This window comes from Rutidosis leptorrhynchoides, unplaced genomic scaffold, assembly GCF_046630445.1.
Source record: "Rutidosis leptorrhynchoides isolate AG116_Rl617_1_P2 unplaced genomic scaffold, CSIRO_AGI_Rlap_v1 contig54, whole genome shotgun sequence".
Lineage (NCBI taxonomy): Eukaryota > Viridiplantae > Streptophyta > Magnoliopsida > Asterales > Asteraceae > Rutidosis > Rutidosis leptorrhynchoides.
Window position 1 is genome coordinate 21,133 of NW_027266765.1, and position 26,092 is coordinate 47,224.

A 26,092-nucleotide genomic window follows, 5' to 3' on the forward strand; every position below is an offset into this window, starting at 1 on the left:
TTGTCTATATAATTTATTTATTTTCAAAATATAGTCCTAATTTCTGCTCCCCTACACTACTTATAGATCCATCCTTCAGTGGGCAGACAACTTTCTGATTTACATGCATTCTTGAATTCAGTGCCGAGTAATTCGTCCACAAGAACATTCTGATCAACGAAATTTCACAGGGTGATAAAAAAAAGCTTCCATTGCATTTCATAGGGCTAACGGAACTCTATGATCGTGTAAAGTTCGCTACTCTCAAAATTTTGATGAGAGTCCTACTCTATGCACTCGAAAATGCTTTAAATGTTTGTATATCGGCATAGTTTGTTAAAAGTTTGTTAAGTGACAAATTTTTTGAATCATTTTGGAGTATGTATTGAGGAAGCCGTTGAAGTTTGTATCATTTTTGTTTGTATCATATTCGCCTAGCAGAAACCAGATAAGGCAAGAATGATTCCCGAGAGTAGGCTTGTTAACTGTTTCTCAATCCCGAGTTGTAGCCTTGTTTATCGCTTTACTTTCCCGAGTTGTAGCTTTGTTTAATTAACAGCTAACTAATCCTGAGTTGTAGTTTTGTTTAATCAACAGCTTCTCAATCTCGTGTTTTAGTCTTGTTTATCGGCTTTCCGATCCCGTATTGTAGGCTTCTGTAGAAGCTTCTTGATCCCGAGTTGTAGCCTTGTTCAGCACGTTTCATTTCTGTTTGTTCATATATAATGAGTGGTTTGGCTGTATCTTTGAGATGCTAATTCTTAAATTAAGCTTCATTGTGGTGTCAATAGCTTCTCTCTTTATTTTTCCTCTCTATTTTCAAGACAACGAGAAACTATTTTGGGATTTTGAGGCTAATTATATATACTCCGGTAATTAACTTGAGTTAACAGACTATAATTAGCTTCGCGTATAGACAAAAGATGAAACTTTATTTACTCTGAAAACATATGTATCTCTCGCACGTTAGTGTTAATGAAAGCCAAAGGTATAATTAAACTTCGTTAATCAAAGATAAATATGTTTTTAAAGTACATTTCCTAGTCTGTTTCCTCTGTTAATAATCATAATTCTAATAGCTTGGAGTTTAAGGAAGTTGCCTTCATAATTTCATGTTGTTCATACATATGTCGTGTTTCATATGGATTATTTGAAAGATGTCTCTATACTGCAAAAGACGAATTAAGAAACCAATCCAAGACGGAGCTTTCGAAAAAAATTAAAACTAAAAAAAATTCGAAACTTCCTCGAACAATATCCTCACCTTATATCTCACAAAATTCTATCATGAAATTATTGTCTGGCAAGTAATAATAATAACAATAATAATAATAATAATAATGCTTAGGAAGTTGCAGCAAGTTCCATCGTCTTGCCAAAACTCTTGCGAGGCTTCAAGCCAGTCAAGTTATTGTGCTCCAGGGTGTGCATTTTTCTGTCCAAACATCTGCAATCCTACATACGAAGTTCCACCACCTTCAATTCCTAGAATTGGAGCGCCACAGCCGCCGCCTTGTGCTACTTACGGTAATTGTGGCTTGAACCCGGATAATACTGTTACCGTTCTCATAACAGTTATAGGCGCTTGATTCTTCTCTCTAGTGGTATATATCAGATATATAAAAGATCATGCAGTAGTGGATCTCAAGAAATTACGTCTCAACCTCAAGCAACCGGCAACGAGAATGTGGCAACGGCGACGGCAACTGGCAGTCAAGTTCAAGGAGTTTATCAGAGTGTAATCACACAGATGCCGCAATCTGAAAAGGAGGAAATTGATCTAATTCCAATCTTGGACTTCATCTGTTCGACCGTGGACTTCATCTATTCGATTGTTCAGTGTTGTATGAGTTGAAATATTTAGAGTATCCTACATAAATAACATTTTTTTTTAATGGAGACTGAAATATATGTTGTGGGGATTTATGTGTAGTAAAAAAATTGCCCTTTTTTTTTTTTGATAAAACGGCATAAGCCCAATTTCATTCACTCAAAATTTCCATACCGATAATGTCAGCAACTGCCTCAGGCAGCTCACCAGAGGAAAACAGGTAGAAGTAAACGAAGGTCCAGTATACTGTTTTGCTAGTCCATGAGCTAGTTCATTTCCAGATTGTTTAACAAAAGAAAAAGAACATAAAAGGAAAGAAACAGTACCAGCCTTGATCTTGTCCACCAAGTAACCCGTTGAAGTCGCACTAGCCGAACTGGAACAAAGCTCGTCAATGAGTAAGAGGCAGTCTCCCTCTACAACCACAGATTGAATCCCCATGCTTGCAGCCCAGGATATCGCCCTCCACACAGCAATGGCTTCTGCATGATAGGAATCCTCCGCAGCTCCCAAAGGACCCATCTCAGGTGGAGCGTGGAGAGTTAGGTCACTTATTATGAAAACAACATACAGTATCAAAATCCCTCTAGAAACCCTCTTTTATTTTTATTTTTTCTTCCTTCCGTCCTACTATCTGTTTCTGTGTATTTCCAATGAGTTACAGGTGAGAGGAGTTGAAGATAACGAGAAAGGATTTTAGGGTTCTGACGAAGTTGTAGAAATGAGGTTGTTGCTGGGAAGAAAACGGTCTCGACTCACACGTATGAAAAATAAGTTAAAGGGTCTAAAATAAGAAAATCAAAACTGTTAAAGGATCTATTTTCACATGGCGTTTTGGACGGCGGATACTTTTTACCTTCAAACGTTTCATGATCAGTGATCATGCTCTTTTTTCAGCAGTGAGAAGTGTGCAAGTTCATATTATCACCTTTCAATCTCAAATCTTAGCAAATGCCAATCTTCTAAGTTTATGCATTAATTTAAAATAAGACTAATGGATCGGAATAACTACCCAGTTTTGGATATAGTCTAGAAATGGCATTAAGGAGTACGAACCGGTTATTCTATCAGTGTGCTACCATAGACACAAAGCATTTGTTCAGAACATAATCAAACAATTCCAGTTAAAGCAGAGAAAAGCAATTTCTAATACTAATATAGTAAAAGTTAAAACTTTATCTCAACAAAATCTCCATACAACTATAATCTTCACAGGTAAAGTTTCCAACAATCATAGTATAACTCAAAAGCGCATTTATAATTTCTGATTCGAAAGAATTCGGTAATTGTATTAAGTTACCTCATCATTTATAAATCCTCCTAAGATCAAAATCTCGAATTTCGACTGCTCCTTCCTCCTAATTCTCACTGGCATTGGCTTTTGAGCTGCGAAAACCTTTCTTCAACTCAGCAACTCTTTTCATACAAGCCGATTTGGTCTTCCCCGGCACAGAAGCCGAAATCTTCTCCCATCTCATTGGCACATCTTTCGTAAACACTTTAAGTGCATTAAGCAATGCAATGTCTTCCCCACTACTCCATCCTCCATTAGCGCCATTCTCATTTTTACTTTCGATTTCCGATTTGGTTTCAATTTCACCCTCCGATTTCCTATCCATTGGTTTCCTGTTCTTCAAGAACAATGCATAATCATCATCCGATTTCCGGTCACCCATTTCTTTAGCTTTCTTAATCACACTCTCCATTCTATGCCTTCCCTTAAAAGCTTCTGCAATTACCTCCCATCTTTTAGGTTTTCCAACCGGATTTTTCGCAATCTGTTTCTTCAACATCTCGAAATCCTCATCGGTCCAATCTGTCTCCTCCACCAACTCTACACTACCCTTCTCTTTCGAAACGACGTCGTTTTTCTCTCGATTGATCCCTAAATTCAACCCTACCCCATTCGATTCAATAACAGGAAATGGCGAAGATTCAGATCTAATACCTGGATTCGAATTGGGTCTTTTATGGATCGTCTTCCTTTTCGGTTCAGATTGAATCTTATCGGCTTCATCGGCGATGGGCTCCTCTGATTCAATAATAGACCCGTGACCGACACGGACATTGCCGCCGGTGATGTCAGACGGAGCGAATGGTCCGATGAGGAAAGCGAGAGAGACCCAGAAGACGAGAGACTGGAAAGGCTCTGTTTTGAAGTATAGGAATGAAGAAATCAGCAGAATTGAAGAGATCGTGATTGTGAAGAAGAGAAATAGCTTGGTGGGTTTTTGATTTTGTAGAAGCTGATCTTGTTGTTGCTGATCTAAGGAAGAAGACGATAATTGCTTTGATTGGAATACGAGCCTTGGCCTGATACTATCCTCATCGAAGAAATCCATTCTAGCTTAAGAAATTGTATTCAGCTCGCTCTGTGAAAAGATGTGATTTTTCATGTTTCGAAGATGAACTCAATTTTCTTTTGGGAGAAAAGTCCTTTAACTATTCTAAAAATCTCAATTGAGTCCTTGAACTACTAACATTACATATGAGTCCTTTGACTACTAAAGAAATTTCACGTGATGGTAGAAAAGGATGGACTTTACCAGCCTCACAAGTCATAAGATTCTACGTTCACAATATTTTTTTTTTTATCTAAAAATAATAATATTTTTCTTGATAAATATAATAATTTTATTAATTAAGTTTATTCCTGATCGAATCTGTGTCAATTAATTAAACATAATCCTCAATTCGACTAGATGAATTACACGAAAATTTGATCAAATAACAGACAATACCATTAAATATACCACAAAGTGCGAGTATTGAAAATAACCATAAATTCCTATCTACCAACAAAAACAACAATTAAATCATAATAATCATATAAAGAACACTATATTATAATCTTCAGACCCAACTATATTAATTAAACACTCGTAATTTTATTTTGGAAAATAAATATCGAACAATTTAAATCAGTAATGGTCGTAAAAGTAGCAATACAATGATCACACCAAACAAAATTTATCGTCTTATTGGGATACATTTCTAAGTTCTTATTTTTTTTCATTCTTCTACATAGCTTAACTATGATCAATTAATTATCCAGTATTATGAAGTAGCAGAAGCTTGCTTAACAAGTCATCAGTTAACTTGTACTCCAGTATCATAGCTTTGTCCAGGTTGCCAATGTTTTGGTATGTTATTGATCGGAATAAGCCACGTGTCATCATCTTCGTCGCTAAATAACATCCTTAAAGACAATTCTCCAGTCGGGGGTGATGTTGTCGTCCATATCGCTCCATATGTTCTATCTAAGAGCTTGCATACCTGGTTTTGAGTCTGCCAAATACAACAATTAAGTCAGTTAATTAAATTTAATACCCCATAAGTAACTATGTTATCAAATGTAGTATAATGTTTTTTAATCATGCATAAACAAAAAAAAGAAACACTAACTAGTCATGATTTTTCTGTAATTAGGATTTGTTTAGAGATCATCTATATCAGGAAATTGATGGTGAAACAGAAATGAAAGCTGAAACTGAAATTACTAATTAAGAATTTTTGTAGTTATAAATACGAAATTTCGATTACATATATTTAGTATTACGTACCTCACAAAGTTGGACAGCAGTGATGTCCTTGTCACCTTGTTGATACCAAATGCCGAAAGCTAAATAATAAGGGTTGTTGCTATTCTCATCTATCTTTATTGTTATGTTTTTACCTGGATAGCTGCATGACACACTACAAAAAAATAACAAAAATATCAAAACTTAATTAATTAGTCAATAAATATTATCATTATTAAGTAATATGACAAGAAATTTCATACACTAATTGATCATTTGATTCATTTTATTTTTTATAGTTCAAATCAATCTCGATTATTATATGTTGAAGATTTGTTTGTGTTTGAGAGTCTGAGGTTGTTACTCATAAACATACCGTTTATATTCTATATCGACAATTCCGAGTGAAAGTAAGGATTGAGCAGAATCGGTTGTCTTCGCCATCTTAGAGAAAGCTTTTTTACTCATAATGAAATCGGTATTGTCACTCGACCCTTGATCGGTAATAGCAACGGTCACTCCTTTGTCCGTGCAATAGTATCCATTTTTGCACCTTACCTTATAAAATATAAGTACATGCATGATTATAGATAATTAAATAACTACAAATGAGCTTAATTTAACTTCATTAATTATTATATAAAAAAAACTTCATTAATTAAGAAAATAATTATGGATTTATACCTGATAGCAAGCACCACAACCAAGACCGTCGCGAAAGAGATTGGAAACGGCCGAAACATCTCCACCGTTCAATGTTGCTCCAAATGTACCATAACTACAAGCTCCTCCTATTGAAGATTTAATTAAGAACAAAGAAATTAAGTATATATATATATATATATCAGTGTATGATGAAATATTGTAATTGTTTAGTTTAATTAACGATAATTCTTACTATCTGATCCATTTTCTTCAGAGTTAGGATAATAAGCTGCTCGGGATTGAATAAATGCTTCTTCTTCCTCGGCTAGAGTACTTTGAACAAGAAACAATATTGTGACTAATAAGATAAACGTTATTAGGGATGACTTAAGAGGATGCTGAGCCATTAATTAATTATAATATTATTGTGAACGATCGATCGAGCTTGTATGTATGAAAAGTAATGATTATTATTATTATAGAAATTAATAGTTAATGAATTATTATAGTACATGAAGATCGAAACCAAAGGATTGCAGTATTTATATTGAGCATAAAGGTTAGGTCGCTTTCAGTTGGTAAACTTTTTCCAAGTTTGACATTTTTCTAATTAATTAATTAAATAGATTTCAATATATGACCTCTTAGACTTTACTATTGAGAGTTTAATATGTTTTGGAATATTCATATTCTTTAGTTTTGACTCTCGCACTCACACATTCTTTAGTTTTTTTTTATTATTAAAGACGTCATTAGTTTAACTATTTTAATGTCAAATAATTTTAAAAATCCCTAAATATTTTCGTGGAGAAATTCTCCTGTGGATTTCAAACAAAATAACATATTTATATTTTATTATTTTAGAACTCTATATATATATATATATCAATAGAAAATCAGCTTGAGTACAAATTATCCCTAAAATAGGCCTCTATTATCCCAACTGATTTGAGTTCGTCTATATGGTGGTCTCCGACTTGAATATTTAGAGACCCAATAAACAGTTATATATGACATGTTGCCCCTAGTCTTCCAGTTCTCGATATTGAAGAAGAAGAAAAATTATTTTTGATTTTAGACTTAAAAAATTGATTTTGAAAGACACTACTAATTAGACAATTATCACAGCTACAAATATTCTCAAAAATGCTTAACTTATTTAATTCTACGAAACAGCCGAGTATTCGAAGAAACACAAACAAATCAACACATCGTTATGCACTATAATATATAATCAGAAATCCGTTCTCTACTCTTTGTAATTGGGGTACCCTCAATCTCTCTCTTTTATCAAATATATATAACCTCTCTCTTTTTTCCCAGCTAAAGTAATCGTCGATATTTAAATTACTTGAACGAGGAGCAGGGGCAAATCGGAGCCACCCTTTATATGAATCTATTGTAATTTGAAATATGTGTTGTATGTTCATTTTAAAATTAATTTGAATTTATTTTAAAATTATTTGACCTCATAAATTTAAATATTCTATTATTAAACTCAGGTCCTAGCTCCACCACTAACCGAATCTTCGTACGTAGATATGTATGCTATGGTGCCTAACATATTGATATACGTAACCGGCGGCAAGAAATCTTTGAATGAGAAAACTGAAAAGTCATTGAAGAGGAGCTAGCTAGCTTGATAGAGAAGTTACGATCAATCGAGGAAATGGTGACAGTTAGGCGCTCTTGCACCGAAGACTAAACTAAAATCGACCGCCATATATATCGTGCATTTCAATTTCATCGTTGGTTCTGTTCTCATTCCCCATTAATTATTCAATACATTTTCACATATGATAGGTATTTTCTTCATTATTATATATACATACATATACATATATATATATGATGCAAATTGCAAAAAATAAAAAGGAGAAATAATCAAATGGAGGTTATCTAGGCAGAATAATTAAAATAGACATTCATATTATATTATATCGGTATGTATAGTCCACGTCTTTTTTTTTAATGGATATATAGTCCACGTCTATATATAGCATGATATATGAATATGAATCATGATGAATTAGTGATATCCATTTGGCACAAATTCGCATTCACATTCTTTAACTTTCATTTAATTAATCTATTACGAAAAACTACTCTTTAAAAGTTGTTTGAATACCACGTAATTGATTTCAAAAAAAATGAATACCACGTAATTGAGTGTAAGTTATAAATGTTTACTCCCTCCTGTCCACTTCAAGTGTCTCGTAATAAAAGTTGTAAATCTTAAGAAAATAATTAACGATAAGAAAAATTACTTGTCTATCTATCATTTATTATTCATAAATCATAAATATTTATTTAAAATACAATATTAATTGAAATAAATGCAAGAAAATAAGATAATAGTAGAAAATAATAGCTCAAATATATATGAATTTTATAAAATGACATTTGAAGTGGACTAAAATAAATTTTATTACGAGACACATGAAGTAGATCAGAGAAAATATTAATTTATATCTAAAATAAGAATATATACATTTACTCTTTTGGGTAAGCCTCTAAATCCAGGCCTCAGCCCAAGTACTAAAGACAACGAGCTTAAGGATAAGCCCAATTTTTTCAATTCGGAAGCCCAAATTTAACTAGGAAATATATGTATAGCTTCTCCAAATTTTTATTTTTTCATTTTTATTTTTGATAATTTCTCCAAGTTGTAAGATATATACAGTATATAAGTTCAAATATATATATATATATACAGAGTATATGATTCAAAAAGTCGTATCTATTTTTTGCTGTATCTGCTTGCTCTCAAGGTCCCATCTTATTATATATATGAGTGTATCCTATATCGACTATTTATCAAAGTGTAAATTGATTTATATCGATTGGTATATAAATCAATTCACATTTTGATGAATGGTCAATATGAGATACATCCATATATCTAATAACTATCACATTTCTATTAATATCGTGAAAATACAAAGTTAATTATTGAAGTTCGGTTGTGTGTATTACTTCAAAAAAAGAAGTTCGGCTGTGTATAAAAATAAAATTATATAGATGCATTTTAATTATTATTCCCATTTTTTGGATTTATCATAAAAAAAATATTGTATTATGTTTGTAAAGTTCGAATACAAAAAGAAATTACTAGCACACTTTTTTTTTAGAATAAATATAATAGCACACTTAAACGTAGAGTTTCAAGTATTCATCCATGCGTTTGTAATCAACTTCAGGATAAAGCTTGGAGGCTTCTTCTTTAACTTCAAAGTTTGTCAAGCAACCTTCATAAAATATATGGTAGAAATGACCCACTCCAACTTGGCTCGCAAAGTCCAAACCTAAATTATTGAACAAACTCAGAAAAGTAATTCAACAATTCAATTAATGAATGATAAGATAGGGTTAGGTGTTTACTGAAAAAAAATAATTACATATCAATTATTAATGTTGGAATTTGAAGTGGTTCAGAGAGGTTTATTTCAAGTAAATCGACAAAATTCAAATCATACTACAGTATTTGTTTTTTTTATCTCATGGGTATCCCTCGATAATCGAGCCAACAATTATAAAAAAAATTTCTTGTTGTAGCTGTCGGCGGCACAAAATTTGTTCCATTCCTAAAAGTCGGAGACGTAACCCTAAATACCAATATTTTAAAGAACGAGATGTTAAATCATCATGTCAAAATCCTATAATTTAAACTACGATGTTAATAAAGGTCAGAATGACAATTATCTAATGTACAGATGATTAAATATTTTTGAACTTACTTTTGATGGGGGCGAGAAATTCTTGAGCAGAGACATAGATCTTTTCCAATTTCTTTCCAGTGAGCTTCTCCCAGATTTCTACTAATTCTCTTTGAGAGAGAATGTTTCCAGGAGGTCTAACATAGAGAGTTTTGTTCAATGTGCGAGGATCGTCTATTGTTTTTATTGCGTATGTTGCAATATCATATTCATCCATAAACACCCCTGATCATATATAAGTCATCAGTCACAAGATCTAAGATTCCAACTTCAAAACTACAGTTGTAGATAAGAAAATCAAAAAAACCTATTTATAACTGAGTACACATATATAAATATAGTATATTTTATATGATTATGTTAATTTCTTTTTTAAGATATACCTACTATAATTTATCCACTTAAAATTTTATTTCTTCAAAATTCGAGTCCACTCTCTCAAACATGAGGAAATGCTTATAGCTAGTCATTAGATCACGCCTTGATGCGATTATGTTAATTAATCCCAATAATGATAAATGATGATGTCATAACTCTTTTCATTTGCTACAATTCCCATTTCGTACTTACAAAAATCAACCCCTTTGTTTTTCGTCAAATTTACTACACGCCTCATTTGTTTAGTACTTGTAATAATGGTTGATATGATAAGTAGGGATACAGTACTTTTGTGTACTTTTTTGGAGGGAGGTGAACATCAAATAGTCGGACCGGAAACGGCGTTTCCGGTCCGACTAATTGCGATTACGGAGGGTGATTAATTAGTTAAAATCGGAATCGGGATAACCGGTTTTACTTAAAACCGGTAATTAAAACCGGTAATGCCATTACCGGTTTTAGATAATATTTTTACACGATTTGTTTCTAAATAATTACGTGTAATTACTGTAAAAATTTCGTAGGTTCGGAACATATATTTTAGGTTATATTAGGTTCGGAAGATTTAAAAATAAATGATTGGTTCTGAGTTTAGGTTCGGGAAAACCGGTTCTGTACTGAACCGAATTGATTTTAATTGAACCAAACTGGTCTGATTTAAAAAGTGCGAAATGACAAAAGTAGCCTTTGACCAAAAATCTGACGCGTTAATTTTTCTGTAATTATTTTAAAAATTGAAGGGTATGCTGGTAATTTGACATTAAAACTGGTTTAAAAAACCGAACCGGTTCGGTTCGAACCGCGTCTTCAACCTAGGACGTCGGATTTCTCTCTCTTCGTCACGCCATCCTCTGTTCTTCGCCGTTCTCGCCGATTCCGGCGACGTCGAGCTTCAAGTCCGGGACTGTTTGACTCGTTTCGACGATACGAACATGATGGTAGCTTTAGATTTTTCTAACTCGGCCTAGATTTTCCGTAATCGTGATTTAATCAAATCGGGCCGACGATATTCCGGCGACGTCGAGCTTCAAGTCCGGTACCGTTCGACTCGTTTCTTCGATACGAACACGATGGCAGCTTTAGATTTTTCTAATTCGGCCTAAATTTTCCGTAATCGTGATTTTTCTAAATCGGGCCGGCGAAAAAAAAAATCAAAACCGGAAATGGGAAACCCGGTCAACCGGTTTGACCGAGAATCCCAATTCCGATTATAATTAGTCTTAATTAACACGCTAATTAATTCTTGGACCGGAAACGCCGTTTCCGGTCCAACTACAAATGTTTACCTCTCCAACTTTTTCCGGCCAAATGTTCACCTAATTTTTTTTTAAATTACATATGTAATTTCCTGTGATAAGTAGTTGAAAAAGAAATGAGAAAATTGAAATAAAAATCAATGAGTACCTTTGACATTTCCATCTCCATAAAATCGCACTTTTTCTGTGGGTGGAATAAGAGAATCCATTTGAGAGAGGTTGCCGACGAAATAACCAGCAAAGCAATTGGCCACTACATAAGTGTATGGAATATTGGCTTCCTCTATTGCTTTTCTAACTTCCATTTTCTCATCAAATGTCACTCTTCCGGGTTCCATTGCGTTTTCCATTCGACCCGGATCCATTCCGAATTCAGATGGCAAAAACCGCTGCCCATTTTAAACAATACGCAAAGAAAAAAAAAATTACTCCCTTCTCATATCATAATACATGCAGATTCAGAATTTCTTTATTTTTTGAAAAATTAAAAATATATATACCTTTTACTAAAATATCCATAATAACTACAGTATTTTGTTAAATAATCACGATGGCGGCCGCGGCTGATGCCGGTGGTTTCTCTAGATTCTGGAGTTGATAACTCAAAAAGGAACAATTTAAATCTTTTGCTTTTGTTTAGGATTAGAAACATCGATCGACTGTTTTTTGCTTTCAGTTTTAAAAAGTAAAAAGAAGACATATAAAACCACAGCACATGCATATGATGTAGACATGCTAAATAACACATTCAAATATATTACGAATTCAAATCTTTTGCTTTTATTCAGTTTAGGATTTGTTACTAAAACTATGTATATAATAAGGTTTGCATTTATATATGTTATGTAGAGAAATTGATCTTTGCGACCGCAATACACTATTTTATTTAGAAATCTGAATCTTTATGCAATCTTTAGAAAACGATATACATCTTAAATTATTAGCAGTATATATCGTCATGATTGGGTTCGTTGTAATGTACGTAAAGTTTTTCCTGTTCGGGAGAAATTCTCGTGTATACATAATGTATGCGTGTGTACCATATAAGTAAGCAATATACATATCTGAACTTAACCCATATAATATTCGAGATTCACGTAAGATAATATATCAATATATCTCTTTTCCTTCAAGATTTCATATTCCTTTATTAGTAATATAATTAAACCTCCCGTATATCCTAAAAATTACACGTGTCAAGTGCTCGCGTGGTAGACGTCGATCCGTTCGAATAATTAACTGGAAAGTTGTTCTTGTGAAAATAAATGAAAGAAAAATAGTCATAAAAGAATATTATAACATATATGTACCTTAACATTTCCAGCTTCTTTGATGGCTTCAACAAGCTTAAGCTGCAAAAGAATATTATGGCTACGAAAATGGACACCAGACATAGTGCAAATCACAACATCTACCATTTTAACAGCATCCACAAGGCTTTGATGATCATCAAACGAAGCTTGTACGAGACGAGCTCCTTGCTTCTTGAATTCCAACAACGTCTGTAATTTATCGATGTCCAGGCCGATTTCTCGCCGTTGGATCACATAAGTTGGATGGCCCTGATCTAAGCTCGCCTTTACTATTCTTTTCCCTATGTATCCCGTTCCTCCCACAATAAGAACCCTACACTTGCCCATAATTTTTTTTACTTTTTTTGTATGTTGAAAACTTGAAATGATGAATTTATCTTGATGATCCATATGTAGGTTTGGCTATATATATAGTTTGTAGTTTGGGGTTGTTGGTTGATGCTAGTGTGAAGTATAATTTACTCGATCTTTTCTTCGATCTCTTTTTCTAGAATACAATCTACTCTTTAATTAGTGTGGTTGGTGCAAGGGATGTCTCTATATATATAATATTGCTAAATTTCAACTATAGTGAACTCGATTTGTTTAGAAAAATAATAATGAAATGGTGGTTGTTGTGTTAGCTAGATAGGTCTAACGTTGTTGTGATGCCGATTAATATATTTCAGATTTTCAAATTGATATTAGTCATATTACTATATATATATATATATATACACAACATCTGGAACAATGTAAAGTTCTAAGATAATATAAAAAATAATCTCACATTAAATTATATTTTAGGAAAAAAATGGGATTTGATTAGTTTTAGACTTGAGGAGATATTGACAGCTAATTAAGAAGTAGGTACTCTTTATGAAATGCAAAATAAGTCAACCATTCATGGCTGTTTGTCAACAAAACCGCCTACTAATGCATTAGGTCGAAATGTTACAAATTTGTATGTGAGGCTTTATCTCGAACGAATTTGGACGATAAATTGGAGGCCCATTAACACATCATTTGCTAATTATCCAAATTCCAAACATAGGTTCGAAATCTTTTAATCAAAATATAAAGTTCATACAAATTCGATGATAATTTAGTTGAGTATACCTCTTCATTCCTAAGATGATGTAAGGTGATGGGTTCGAATTGTGTATTCCGCACACTCACTATTATATTGTAATAAAAAATAAAAGATAATATGAATTTATTGTATACTTTCTCCGTTCTACTTCAAGTATCGCTTAATGAAATTTGTTTTGGTTTATTCCAAATGATTCGCAATTTTCATTACACCATATTTTGAACCAAGAATGAGAGTACTTGTTTGTTAGCTAGTACATTGTAAATTGCATCGAAATGTGCTCATTTGTTATCTTTATTGAATCGTTATTTTAAAATAGATCCATTTTATTAAGCAATAACAGTGCATTCCAACAGAAACTGGTTAAGAAAATATACGGATCCAAAGAACCTTTACGGCCCCAACTTAAGGCCCATGATATGCTCTTGTTTGTTGCCTCACAAACGGACCTCAATTATTTTGCTTCATTTTACTTACAGTATAACAAACCGGCCCAATACAAACCTTTAAAGCCCAACTTGAAAGCCCATTTACGTATCTTTTATTTTGTGTTTGGAGGATGATCCGACTAAATATTCCGAATTCTAGATAAAGACAATGCTCAACTACTTGTGTTGCGTCTTGATTATCATTTTTATTTCTTTGATGGTTAGAAATAATGCTTAGTTTAATTTCCAAACAAAATAGCTGAATAAGCCACCTCATCTACCTGAATACATTCATCAAATAAGACATTCTCGAATATCTTATCCTTGATTTAATTTCTTTCGAAATTTCAGAACTTGATAAACTTTGGTAGGGCTAACAATTTAATATTACCTATGATCGATATAGGTACATACTGCCAAAATTTTAACGTGAAGCTTATTCATACATTATTTATTTGACTTGAAGCAAGTTTCTGTCTATATAGTTTTCTGCCAAGCTAAACTACAAATAATTTTCTTTATTCAATCAAAGAAAAAGGACACAAACTACATGACAGCAATTTTCTTTTTAATATATATTATTAATACAATTTTACCCATAAATCTTCAATATCCGCTATCAAGAGTTGAACCTCCAACCTCCCTAGATGCCGAACCATTAGGTTACTACTCGATCGGCTACATGATAATATATTTTTTTTAAAGGCTACATGACAATAATTAATCATCGATAAAACCGGCAAATTTATATAATTACATATAGGTATGCAGCGCAAAATATTGAGAGAGATGGAGATCAAGAGCAAAGTTCTGATAGTTGGGGGGACTGGCTACCTGGGAAAAAGACTGGTGAAGGCAAGTTTAGGTTTAGGTCACGAAACATACGTTTTCCAAAGAGAAGATATGGGAGTCGATATTGAGAAAGTGCAAAAACTATTGTCATTCAAGAAAAAAGGAGCAAAACTTGTCATTGGTTCATTCAACGATCATCAAAGCTTAGTCAATGCTGTTAAATTAGTTGATGTTGTCATTTGTGCAATTTCTGGCGTCCACATTCGAAGCCATCAAATTCTCCTTCAGCTCAAGCTTGTTGATGCAATTAAAGAAGCTGGAAATATCAAGGTACGTATAATTTTGTGCAATTTAGAATTCCTCTAATATAATTAGATACATCAATTTTTCAATGAATCTAAAAAAATACAAACGTCATCAATTTGAAGACGAAGATATAGTATTATTTATGTTAATTATGATCGGAAATATTCTAGTTATGAATTTTGTATCGATCTTTATAGTTTGGACAGTCGAAGATCTAGAAGGTAGTGTACTTGATCATCCTAGAGGAAACATTTTATGATATTTATAGTTCAACTTAAATATATGATATTTATATTCCTCAAAAAAATATATATGATATTTAAGAGGTTTATATATAATTAGTGTTTTTGTATGCTTATATGTTCTTGGCTAGTGAGAATTGTATTTTACATTAAGAATAGTTTATAGAAATAACTACTGTATATATGTACAGAGATTTTTGCCATCAGAATTCGGGACAGATCCGGCAAGAATGGAGGATGCGATCGAGCCAGGAAGGATAACATTTGATGATAAAATGGTGATAAGGAGAGCAATAGCAGAAGCCGGGATTCCATTCACTTATGTATCGGCAAACTGCTTTGCTGGTTATTTCGTTGGCGGATTGTGTCAACCTGGTTTCATCATTCCTCCGACGGATCGTGTAAGCTTGCATGGCGACGGCAATCAGAAAAGTAATTATATATTTAAATACTTGATCTATTTATGAAACGTTCGCTGACACTTAATTATTTAATTTATAAAACAATATTTATCATAAAATTCTTAAATGGCTAACAATATGTATAATTATATAATTAACAGGTATTTATGTTGATGAAGATGATATAGCCATGTACACGTTGAAAACAATTGATGATCCAAGAACTCTTAACAAGACATTGTACATTCGACCACCCAAAAACATTTTATCTCAGAGAGAAGTCGTTGAAATTTGGGAGAGTTATATTGGAAAAGAATTGGACAAGTTCGAAATATCCAAAGAAGACTTTCTTGCTTCCATGAAAGGTTAGCATACAACTTTTTTTTTTTATAGAATACTTCTTATCGTATCAAAATAAAAGATAGTTTATATTTTTAATATGTCTAAATAGACATATATAATAAAAATTATTGATATATATATCTATTTGTATGAACATAAAAATAATATCATGTATTTTAGACGGGTGTATGTAGTAATAGTTTTTTTTTTATGGTCGGATGTAGTACTAGTTAATTCGAAAATGCATGCTAGATATATATTGATCAATTTAAAGTGTTGGATGATATATTACACCGATCTCAAAGTAAAAATGTAAAAAACTGTTGATGAGGAAATTGCTGAAATTCAAGAGTATAGTATGATTCTTAAATAATTTAGAGTGTAGGTTAATTATCTAATATTATTGAACTGTGGAATACAGTGAAATCACATGACAAATATTCACAATATTTTGTCTTTGTACTACATTATTGTAAGTTGTAACACTAACAGACATATTATGCCGACTGTTTAAATAGAAACAATTTGCTATTTTAACTATTAATTAATGGAAGCTATATTATTGGTTCGAATCTATGTCGTTTTTTAATTATTAATAATAATAGAGATATATGATATTTTTTGGCTTCAAATTGAGATAATAATAATAATATCTTGTTTGTTTTGCATTAATAGGTGCAAAATATGAAGAGCAAGTTGGTCTTACACATTATTATCACGTATGCTACGAAGGATGCCTTGCAAATTTCGAAGTCGGAGATGATGCCGAAGAAGCATCAAATCTATATCCTGATGTCCAATACACTTCAGTCTACGATTATCTTAAGCGTTATCTGTAAATTGATTTGAGATCGACGTCGTCGTGGAGGACAATCCGTTCGGAAATATTTACATAGAAAAAGAGGTAAGTATTTTTGGACGTAGCGACGTCTATATCTGTGTTTTTCTTTCTCCAAACGAATCAATAAATGTATGTTTATTTATCCTTGTGGTGTGGTGTGAGGTGAGAGTTTTGGAGGGGAAGGACTAGCCAGCCCCATTGTTTAGTCCAACATTTCGAAATAAAAATGCATAAAATGTTTTTCTTTAAGAGGAAAAAGTGTTATCATTACTGAATTAAGACGGCGACTCTTAGTCGTTCATCTATGGTTAATCCCATGATAAAACTATGATCCTCTAAATTAGGTAAATAATTAGTATTATCGGTAACATCGTCCATAACTCCACTATGGAGGCGGATTATAACCGGAAGTTTCACATGCCAAGATCAGATACAAGCATTCGGAAATGTAGTTTTACTGTTTTTTATTATTATGAGGAAGCTAAAAAATTTATTCACTTGATACATAAAGAGAGATTTATACATCTAGAGATAAAGAAAGTAAATTAACTATGCATAACGCTATATCACATAACTGGAAAAGATTATAATTCTCTTCCGTCAAAGGACTAGAATTCATGTTATTCCCTTCTTCTATTAATAATTTCTTCTCCATGAATCCATCTTCACACATTGACGTGGCATCCATAACCGAATTCATCTTCTTTCGAGCCTCGTCGTACTTCCCTATCAAAAAATCTCCAACGGACTCCAACAACGTAGTCACCCCATTCGAGTACAATTCTAGACAATCCTTCATGCAAGCCAAACCAAAAGGGTCATCGTCAAAAGTACTAGTCTCGTTATCCAAAAACTTAATTATCGTTGAAATCGTGCTCGTCGCATTTTCTAGGGCTAGCTCCATTGCTATTAGTGCGAGACCTTGAAGGTTTGTGGCGCGACTCACCGGAACTGACTCGAGTGATTCTAGGCAGACGTCGTAGCTAAATGCTTTGGATTTCTTAGCACATGAGTTACAAGTTTGGTCGATTGTATCGGTCGATATGGAGAAAACGGGCATGGAGTAATTTTCATTAGGGATGAAGCTTACTATGAAGAAAAGGAAGAAGAAGAAGTTAATGAAATGAAAATGGTACATTGATCAAATTATTTTGTTGGTCGAGTTATTGGAATTAAAATTGTTGATTTTGTCAGTTTATATACAAAGAAAATCCATGCATGTGATTGATTGAAACTCTATCTCCAACTTTGTTGTTTTGTGCTGTTAATATTCGAGAAGGAAATTTCCTATAACGAAACAAAATGTAACTATAGGCAGTGTCAGCTATAACAAGTTGGACATGGATGGGAGCAGAATTTAGGATTGCTTCAACAGCAAGTTACCCATAATCTTTCAATCGAATTAAGCTAAGTTTTGGTTTTATAACATGTGGTTTGAGAAAGTAAGTTTTACCCTTAATTTATTATCAAATAAAGGTGTTAAAATGCTCCATTTTGTAGTAGAGAGACGATATAATATGAATATTCCACCTCAAATTTACGATGAGAAAATCCAACTTTTGGTATATCACGTTTCATCCATACTTTTTTAAGTCCCTCACATTTTTTTATTAACCTAATAAACCTTCACGTTTTCCTATATCCGTCAAAATGGTCCCTCTATAGTGAAACTTCTCCCATGTGCCTACGTGATATTGCATGGCGCCAACTCATGCCTAGTCGGCTAACGGAGCTATAGAAATTCGGCACGTGGCAGCTGACGCATAAAAAATTTGATACGTCAATCACACTTAATCCATATCACAAAATCAAACCGATTCGGTCCGTTTCAAGGTCGAACCGGTCCGGTCCGATATTTTGTTTTTGATAATTTATAAATATTTATTAAATAATATAATTTTTTAAAAATAATTCATGTTTAATTTAAACATTAATTAATTTAAAAAAAAATGAAAATTAATTTTATAGTTTTAAATTTAATTAAAATTAAATTTAAACTAATTATTTACAATCTTTATATTAATAATTTTAATTTTAATAAAAGTTAATTTTAAAGTAATTAAAAAATAAAAATGATTATTTTAAACTTACTGTCTTAAATGAGGGAAAAGTTATTCCATTCGTCGCGCTTTTGTTCGAAACGAAATATACATTTACTATTTTACCCTTTAATGCTCCATCCAGCCTTGAGTTTTCTTTTTACATTTTACGAATAAAGTTGTCAAAAAAGTGAATTGCTACGTAAAAAAGTCCGTTTTTACATGGCCAATTAGTCTAAGTTTGCAACAAAATTGTAAATGGTGAAAAAAGTTTTAAATTTTAATAAAAAATATTTTTTAAAGTAGTTAAAATTAAAATAATAAAAATGATTATTTTGAAAATTGCTCTCTCTATATTAATAATTTAAAAGATTTTCATTATTTTTTAATAGTTTTTAAAATTTTGATTAATGTATAGAAAAATTTATAAACAATTATTTATAAAATATGATTAATTAATTTATAATAATGAAAATTTAAAAGATAAATTTAATAAATATTTATAATTTATAAAAGAAATAAAATGAACAGGACTGAATTATTTATAAAATATGATTAATTAATTTAATGATGAAAATTTAAAAGATAAATTTAATAAATATTTATAATTTATAAAAAATTCAATTTTTTTTTTTAAATATGATTGGGCCGAATCGAACTGGATCATATTGGCTTGAACCGGACTGAACCGGTTTGATTTTGTATATGGACTAAGTGTGGTTGACGTGTCAAATTTTTGATACGTCAACTGCTACGTGTCGAAATTCTATATCTCCGTTAGCTGACTAGGCATGAGTTGGCGCCACGCGGTGCTACATAGGTGCTCAATGGCAGAAGTTGACGGTAGAGGGACCATTTGACGGGTATATAGAAACGTGAAGGTTTATTAGGCTAACGGAAAAACGTGAGGGGCTAAAAAAATATTATGGATGAAACGTGAGGGACCAAAAGTTAGGGTTTTCTCAATTTACAATTGGGTTTCATTTGGAGTACTGAGAAGTAGTTTGACGTTCTTTGCGTTAACATTGTCTAATAAAACCAAACTCTCCTCCAAAGGTCTAAGAACATATATGATTAGTCACAATCTTCTTAACAGACATTCTTTCCAAATCTTCGCTCCTTATCTAATCAATCATTTCCCGATTATATATATTTCACAAACTTTGGCCATAAAACCCTTCTACTTGCCTCTTCTAGCGGTTCGAACACCATTCGTAGGCCAGTGAACCAAGGGATTGCACACCAATTAACGTCAACCTCCATAAGATGGTCCATGATCTCATGAAATATAGTAATCTTTCATAACCCATAATTCCAGATTAAGATGTGTCAAAAACCCATCTTGAAGCACCAATTTTCCAGAATTAATTATGGAGGGAAAAAATTTCAATGTGAAAGTCTATACCTTTTCCATATTCAAGAACCCTAAAGACCTTGTAGTCCTTAGCGAGGGAGTCTAATGCAAATCCAAGATGCTGAGTGTATATGGCAGGGCGGTTTGGCATGACATTTGGTTGAGGGAGTCTAAGTATCTTTTGAACGGCAGGGTTCCATAAGAAAAACGTAAATGGATCTCTGGCTAAGCATATCACAGCAAATAGCGATACAATTCTCGACACTGAATCTATGGACCTTGTCGACAGGGAGCACGTAGCACTTGCACTCGTCCAAACTGCTATTGACATAAAATTGCAATTGGAATTCATTTTTCCAAAGAACCCGGTACTGATTTCCTGTCCTCTTGATATCGCTATTATTGTTCATTGAGATAAATGAGGGACTCTTGAGGAGCGAGTACCATTGCTTGCTCACACACGAGGACAACGTCCGATAACTTTCACCGGAAGTCTAATGAATGTTTCCAGTAAAGCATCTTTCGGCAAGTTTTTGATCAATTTTTTTTTGATTTTAATAGACCTTTAACCTTAGCCCTGAGACTCGTGCAACTAAATCGCAACGCCATCTCCGATGATGAACCAAAAAACACATCGATTTAAAGTAGCAATTTTTTAACTATATATCTACAAAATCAGCAGAACAATATAGTCTTATATAAAAAAAAAAGGCCAGATAATCAGAGAGATAGAATTCGAGAAGAATTTTATTCAATTAAAGTGGAATCAATGGATATCTATATAAAGCACGATGTCTACATGAAACCTTTTCCATTGCAAATGCTCCCCAACAAATAACATCGGCATGCTTTAATATTGCCGGGATTGCTATACTTTCGATTGCGGACGCTGCGGTCAAGAATTTTTCAGCACTAACCCATCAGCTGATTTGTCAAAAAATAAAATTATGTATTCATAACTACTCTAGCAAACTTGTTAAAGAAGTAATTGAATGGAAAACATGAAAACGGACTCACCGATTATCAGATTCAAAAAAAGTGTCAAAAGATAATTAAGAACATAACTTCTAAGCAAGACTTTGTTCTATTGCTTGGATGTTATATATTATTAGCAGGCTGCTCAATTTTGGTTTTGTCAACTCAAGATAGGTTATGCAATTTGATGGTGTGCATTTCGAAGGTCCATGTTGTTTTGTTATTGAGAAAATCTAACTTTTGGTTCCTCGTATTTTACTCATAACATTTTTTTACTTCCTCACATTTTTTCGTTAGCTTAATAAACTTTCACGATTTCATATGGCCGCCAAAATGGTCCCTCTGTCGTCGACTTCTCCAATGTGTGCCCTACGTGGCACCGCGTGGCGCCAACTCGTGCCTAGTCAGCGAATGGAGCCATAGAATTTCGACATGTGGCAGATGACGCATCAAAAATTTGACACGTCAACCACAATAAATCCATATCACAAAATCGAACCGATTCGCTCCGGTTCAAGACCAAACCGGTCCGGTCAGATTTAAATTTTTAATAATTTATAAATATTTATTAACTAATTTAAATTTTTAAAAATGATTCATGTTTAGTTTAAACATTATTAAATTAAATTAAATTTTTAAAAATAATTAAAATTACTATCTTCATGTTAATGATTTAAATTTGAACTTTAAATAAAAGTTAATTTAAAGTAATTAAAAAATAAAAATAATTATTATAAAATTATTCTCTTAAATGAGAGAAATGTTAATTATTCATCCGACGTGTTTTCAAAATTTAATTAATTTATAGAAAAATTTATAAACAATTATTTATAAAATATGATTAATTAATTTATAATAATGAAAATTTAAAAAATAAATTTAAAAAATATTTATAATTTATACAAAAAAATTTAACCGTTTCATAAAATATGATTAATTAATTTATAATATTAAAAACTTGAATGATAAATTTAATAAATATTTATAATTTATAAAAAAATTGAAAAAAATTTCGAAATTTTTAATTTTTTTTCAAAAAAAATATGATTGGACCGAACCAGACTGAATCGGCTTGAACCGGATCATACCGGTTCGTCCTTGAATCGGACCATACCGGTTCGTCTTTGAATCGGACCGAATCGGTGCGATTTTGTTATATGGATTAATTGTGGTTGACGTTTGAAAATTTTGATGCGTCAGCTACCACATGTCGAAATTTTATGGCTCTGTTAGCTGACTAGGCACAAGTTGGCGTCACGCGGTGCCATGTAGGTGCCACATGGAAGAAGTTGACTGTAGAGGGACCATTTTGACGGCCATATAAAAACGTGAAGGTTATTAAACTAACGGAGAAACGTGAAAGATTAAAAAAATATTATGGGTGAAACGTGAGGACAAAAATTGGATTTTCTCTTTTGTTATTATATTGTCGAGATAATTTGCTTTCCTAGCGGGACTTGTGTTAAAACAATTTAACTCCTAGCTTGAATCGGTGATTTGCTATGGGGGTGGCTTTCTTTTAAGGAGGTTCTATTTCGATAAAAGATGGTATTGTGAAAGCTTGCTATATTCCCATTCTTATTTCTTTCCTTCATATTATTTGTAACTTATTTGTGTTTCTCTCTCAATGCTCGTCGTTGTAATTTTAGCTGTATTGTCTTGGTATATTTTTCGATATTCACTTCAGTAGCTAGCTTACGAATGAAGCTATTTGATAATATAACGTTTTTATCTAGTTCGAAGAGCTGGGCATTTCATCCGTGGTTGATTAATTGGCAAAATAGTTTAGCTCGGCTACTTTTATAATTTTTAAATCTTAATATTAATAATACAGTCTCTCCTTTAAAAAAAAAAAAAAAACCTTCTAAATTAATCAAAACATGAGATGCATTGTATATTACATTATCTCTTCAGTTCGACCTCTTCCTCTCAGAATTCTGTTTCATTTTGAATTCCCTTAATTCCATTATAATATATTTAATGCGTACAACTTTCTCTATTTTAACTCTTATCACTTGTATCTTAGAGATGGTAATTTTAGGGGGTCGATCCCCGTGTTTGCAAATGGAGAAAACTCTACGGTATTAATTTCACGAGTGTGAGATACCGGAAAGACTAAAATAGAGATGGTAATTGAATCTCCTAGGGCTTCTCTGGCCAACTCCTCCGATCCCGATGAGGTAATCACTGCTAGTGTATACTTCTTGCTATTGGATTTTTGCAGATCACAAAACTTTACTATTTTATTTTGATTATGCTGCTCAGATTCTTTTAATTATTTATTTTTCTTTCCCTGGGGTTATATGAATTCTGATGACGGATGACAATTTTCCCGTGGTTGAAATGCTTCAGCTTTTCCTTCAACTTGTGGAGTCCGACTAGACCAAAAATGTTTGAATTTCCGAGTGACGTTTTACTCGAAATATTCATCAGATAACCTATAAAAGATATCGGCAAGTGCATGTGTGTAAGCAAGCAATGGCGCTCCCTCATCAAAACCCCATCTTTCGTTTCTTTCTACAATAACAACCCCAATAGAAGAGAGCACATCGTCCTATGGAGGGATGACAATCGGTTGCATTTTCATGTTAACAATCACGATTTAGATTTTTTCAAAGATTACACCGCCCCTATAGGACCGATCTATGACTTCCCATCTGAAAGTTGTATCGCAATCTGCAATGGCGTCATATGCTTAGCCAAAGATTCGTGTACAATTGCTTTGTGGAATCCCACCATTCAGAAGCTACTCACCCTCCCTCAACCAAATCTCATGCCAGACCATCCTCCTACATTCACGCAACGCCTTGGATTTGCGTTCGACTCTTTGGCTAATGACTAGAAGATTTTGAGAATTCTTCAATACGAAAAAGGTATAGATTCTCACATTGAAGCTTTCTCCATGAATCAAAATTCTAGGAAATTTGGTGGTCAAATTCATCAAAAGCACTATATTGAACAACAGCCGTCGCTTATGTTCCATAGGGCTCTACATTGGATAGCAGAAGAAAGATATAAGGGATATCGTATTATTAGCATTTTGGGCTTTGATTGATGAGATAACGACTGAACAAGACTTGGAGATGGCAAGTGTTAAAAGGATGGTGGCTAGTTCCGCTCTCCGACCTTTGCGGGAGAGTTTACTTTTATTGGATGATGCTAATGCAAAAGACTGTCATACATTTTAAGAAACAATTGTTGATCAGCAGGTTATATATATATTGTCTATGCTATCAACTTAACTGGTAAAAATGCTATGAAAATCACAAGGAAGCTTTATAAGAATTATCTCAAAGATACAGCCAAATTTACCACTCATTATATGAACAAACAAACATTAATACAATTCAAAGCCTCCTAATTAAGTAAATTACATAAACTAATCCCACAATAACAAGAGAATATTAAGCACACTACTAATTATGCCGTATTTGCACAAAAATCCCAACTGAATTCAGAACATGGTGTAATCGTCATCTTCACTCATCATGCGAATGCAACAGATTATTGCCAACACAAAAATGACAAAGGACGAGAGCTCCATTGCAAATGCTCCCCAACAAATAACATTGGCATGCTTTAATATTGCCGGGATTGCTATACTTCCAATCGCTGACACTCCGGTCAAGAATTTTGCAGCACTAACCCATCTGTATTGAAAAATAAAATCATTCATATCCACACTCGTTACTTTATGAACCAAAAAAGCAAAAAATGGAATGGAGGGAGTATAATCATAATACTCGAGAAAACTTATTTAAGAAGTAATTGAATGGAAAAAGGGAAACAAACTAACCGATTATCAGATTCAGAAAAAAGAGACGAACCATCTGATCCAGCAAAGAATAACAAAGGCATTGGAAGAAGCACATACATAATTACTGCAAGAAAGCCAAATAATAAGACCATTAAGATGTCCAAAGATAAGAAAAAAAGTTCTATGTTCTATCTCACTCTTGCAAGGAAATATCCATTTCATCATGAGAATCCATTTTTTCTATGATTTGCAATGATAGAATTCGGATATCGAATTGCAGAACATACTTACCACTTAGCATTGGCCACCAGTTATCATACAACGCACATGCCTGTCGAATCATACATGATAAAAAAGAAGTCATAATTCCGAAACCAGAATACAAATGTTGGTATTTTCAAATTTGCTGCTAAAAATTTTTCTAAGTTGAAAAAGAACGTTACTTACAAGAATTAGCAACACGATTCCACCAGATACAAAAAGTGCCAGAGATGCAAGTTTCCCTGTATGAAAGCAAGTACGCATATAACCTGGCATCGACATCTCCTCCTATTTTTCACCTCATAAAGAGGATCAACTGAAATACGAAGCCATTTTATCACATGTTACTATGTTAGAGAGAATCATGTCTTTAAGTCTAGAAAGAAAGAAAAACACATAAATATGAAATCTCTAAGAAGCTGAAGATGATAATAACATTGACACAGATTATTCATCCATGTGACAGCACTACTCAGAGAATAAACTAAAATACAATGCCGTTTTTTCATATGAGAGAGAGAATCGTGTCTTTGATTTAGAAAGAAAGCAAAATACATAAGTTTCCATTGAATGATACATAAACTCAGATAATTATCTCAGAAATTGTAAAGAAATTAACCTTAGGCATATTTTTAAGCAAACT

At 32.8% G+C, this 26,092-nt stretch overlaps 7 protein-coding genes across 7 annotated transcripts; 1 reads left to right on the plus strand and 6 right to left on the minus strand.

Moving 5' to 3' along the window:
- Positions 1–1,969: 1,969 nt before the first annotated feature.
- LOC139884342 (uncharacterized) lies at positions 1,970–2,332 on the minus strand. The gene has a single exon (XM_071868384.1). The coding sequence runs from the start codon at positions 2,330–2,332 to the stop codon at positions 1,970–1,972; it is 363 nt and encodes a 120-aa protein (XP_071724485.1).
- Positions 2,333–3,168: 836 nt separating this feature from the next.
- On the minus strand, positions 3,169–4,152 carry LOC139884343 (transcription factor MAMYB). Its single transcript, XM_071868385.1, has one exon. The coding sequence runs from the start codon at positions 4,150–4,152 to the stop codon at positions 3,169–3,171; it is 984 nt and encodes a 327-aa protein (XP_071724486.1).
- Positions 4,153–4,900: 748 nt separating this feature from the next.
- LOC139884344 (expansin-like B1) lies at positions 4,901–6,383 on the minus strand. The gene is made up of 5 exons (XM_071868386.1): positions 6,230–6,383; positions 6,016–6,122; positions 5,708–5,889; positions 5,374–5,506; positions 4,901–5,098 (listed from the first exon to the last, which is right to left on the minus strand). The coding sequence occupies exons 1-5, from the start codon at positions 6,381–6,383 to the stop codon at positions 4,901–4,903; spliced, it is 774 nt and encodes a 257-aa protein (XP_071724487.1).
- A 2,743-nt stretch (positions 6,384–9,126) lies between these two features.
- On the minus strand, positions 9,127–12,966 carry LOC139884356 (isoflavone reductase homolog). Its single transcript, XM_071868398.1, has 4 exons — positions 12,637–12,966; positions 11,475–11,715; positions 9,714–9,917; positions 9,127–9,281 (listed from the first exon to the last, which is right to left on the minus strand). The coding sequence occupies exons 1-4, from the start codon at positions 12,964–12,966 to the stop codon at positions 9,127–9,129; spliced, it is 930 nt and encodes a 309-aa protein (XP_071724499.1).
- Positions 12,967–14,928: 1,962 nt separating this feature from the next.
- LOC139884355 (bifunctional pinoresinol-lariciresinol reductase 2-like) lies at positions 14,929–17,061 on the plus strand. The gene is made up of 4 exons (XM_071868397.1): positions 14,929–15,261; positions 15,671–15,911; positions 16,042–16,245; positions 16,898–17,061. Exons 1-4 carry the CDS (start codon positions 14,929–14,931, stop codon positions 17,059–17,061), a joined length of 942 nt encoding a protein of 313 aa, XP_071724498.1.
- A 519-nt stretch (positions 17,062–17,580) lies between these two features.
- On the minus strand, positions 17,581–18,123 carry LOC139884345 (putative invertase inhibitor). Its single transcript, XM_071868388.1, has one exon. The coding sequence runs from the start codon at positions 18,121–18,123 to the stop codon at positions 17,581–17,583; it is 543 nt and encodes a 180-aa protein (XP_071724489.1).
- Positions 18,124–24,885: 6,762 nt separating this feature from the next.
- Positions 24,886–25,731, minus strand: LOC139884346 (vacuolar protein sorting-associated protein 55 homolog). The gene is made up of 4 exons (XM_071868389.1): positions 25,636–25,731; positions 25,480–25,519; positions 25,228–25,312; positions 24,886–25,081 (listed from the first exon to the last, which is right to left on the minus strand). The coding sequence occupies exons 1-4, from the start codon at positions 25,729–25,731 to the stop codon at positions 24,886–24,888; spliced, it is 417 nt and encodes a 138-aa protein (XP_071724490.1).
- Positions 25,732–26,092: the final 361 nt, after the last annotated feature.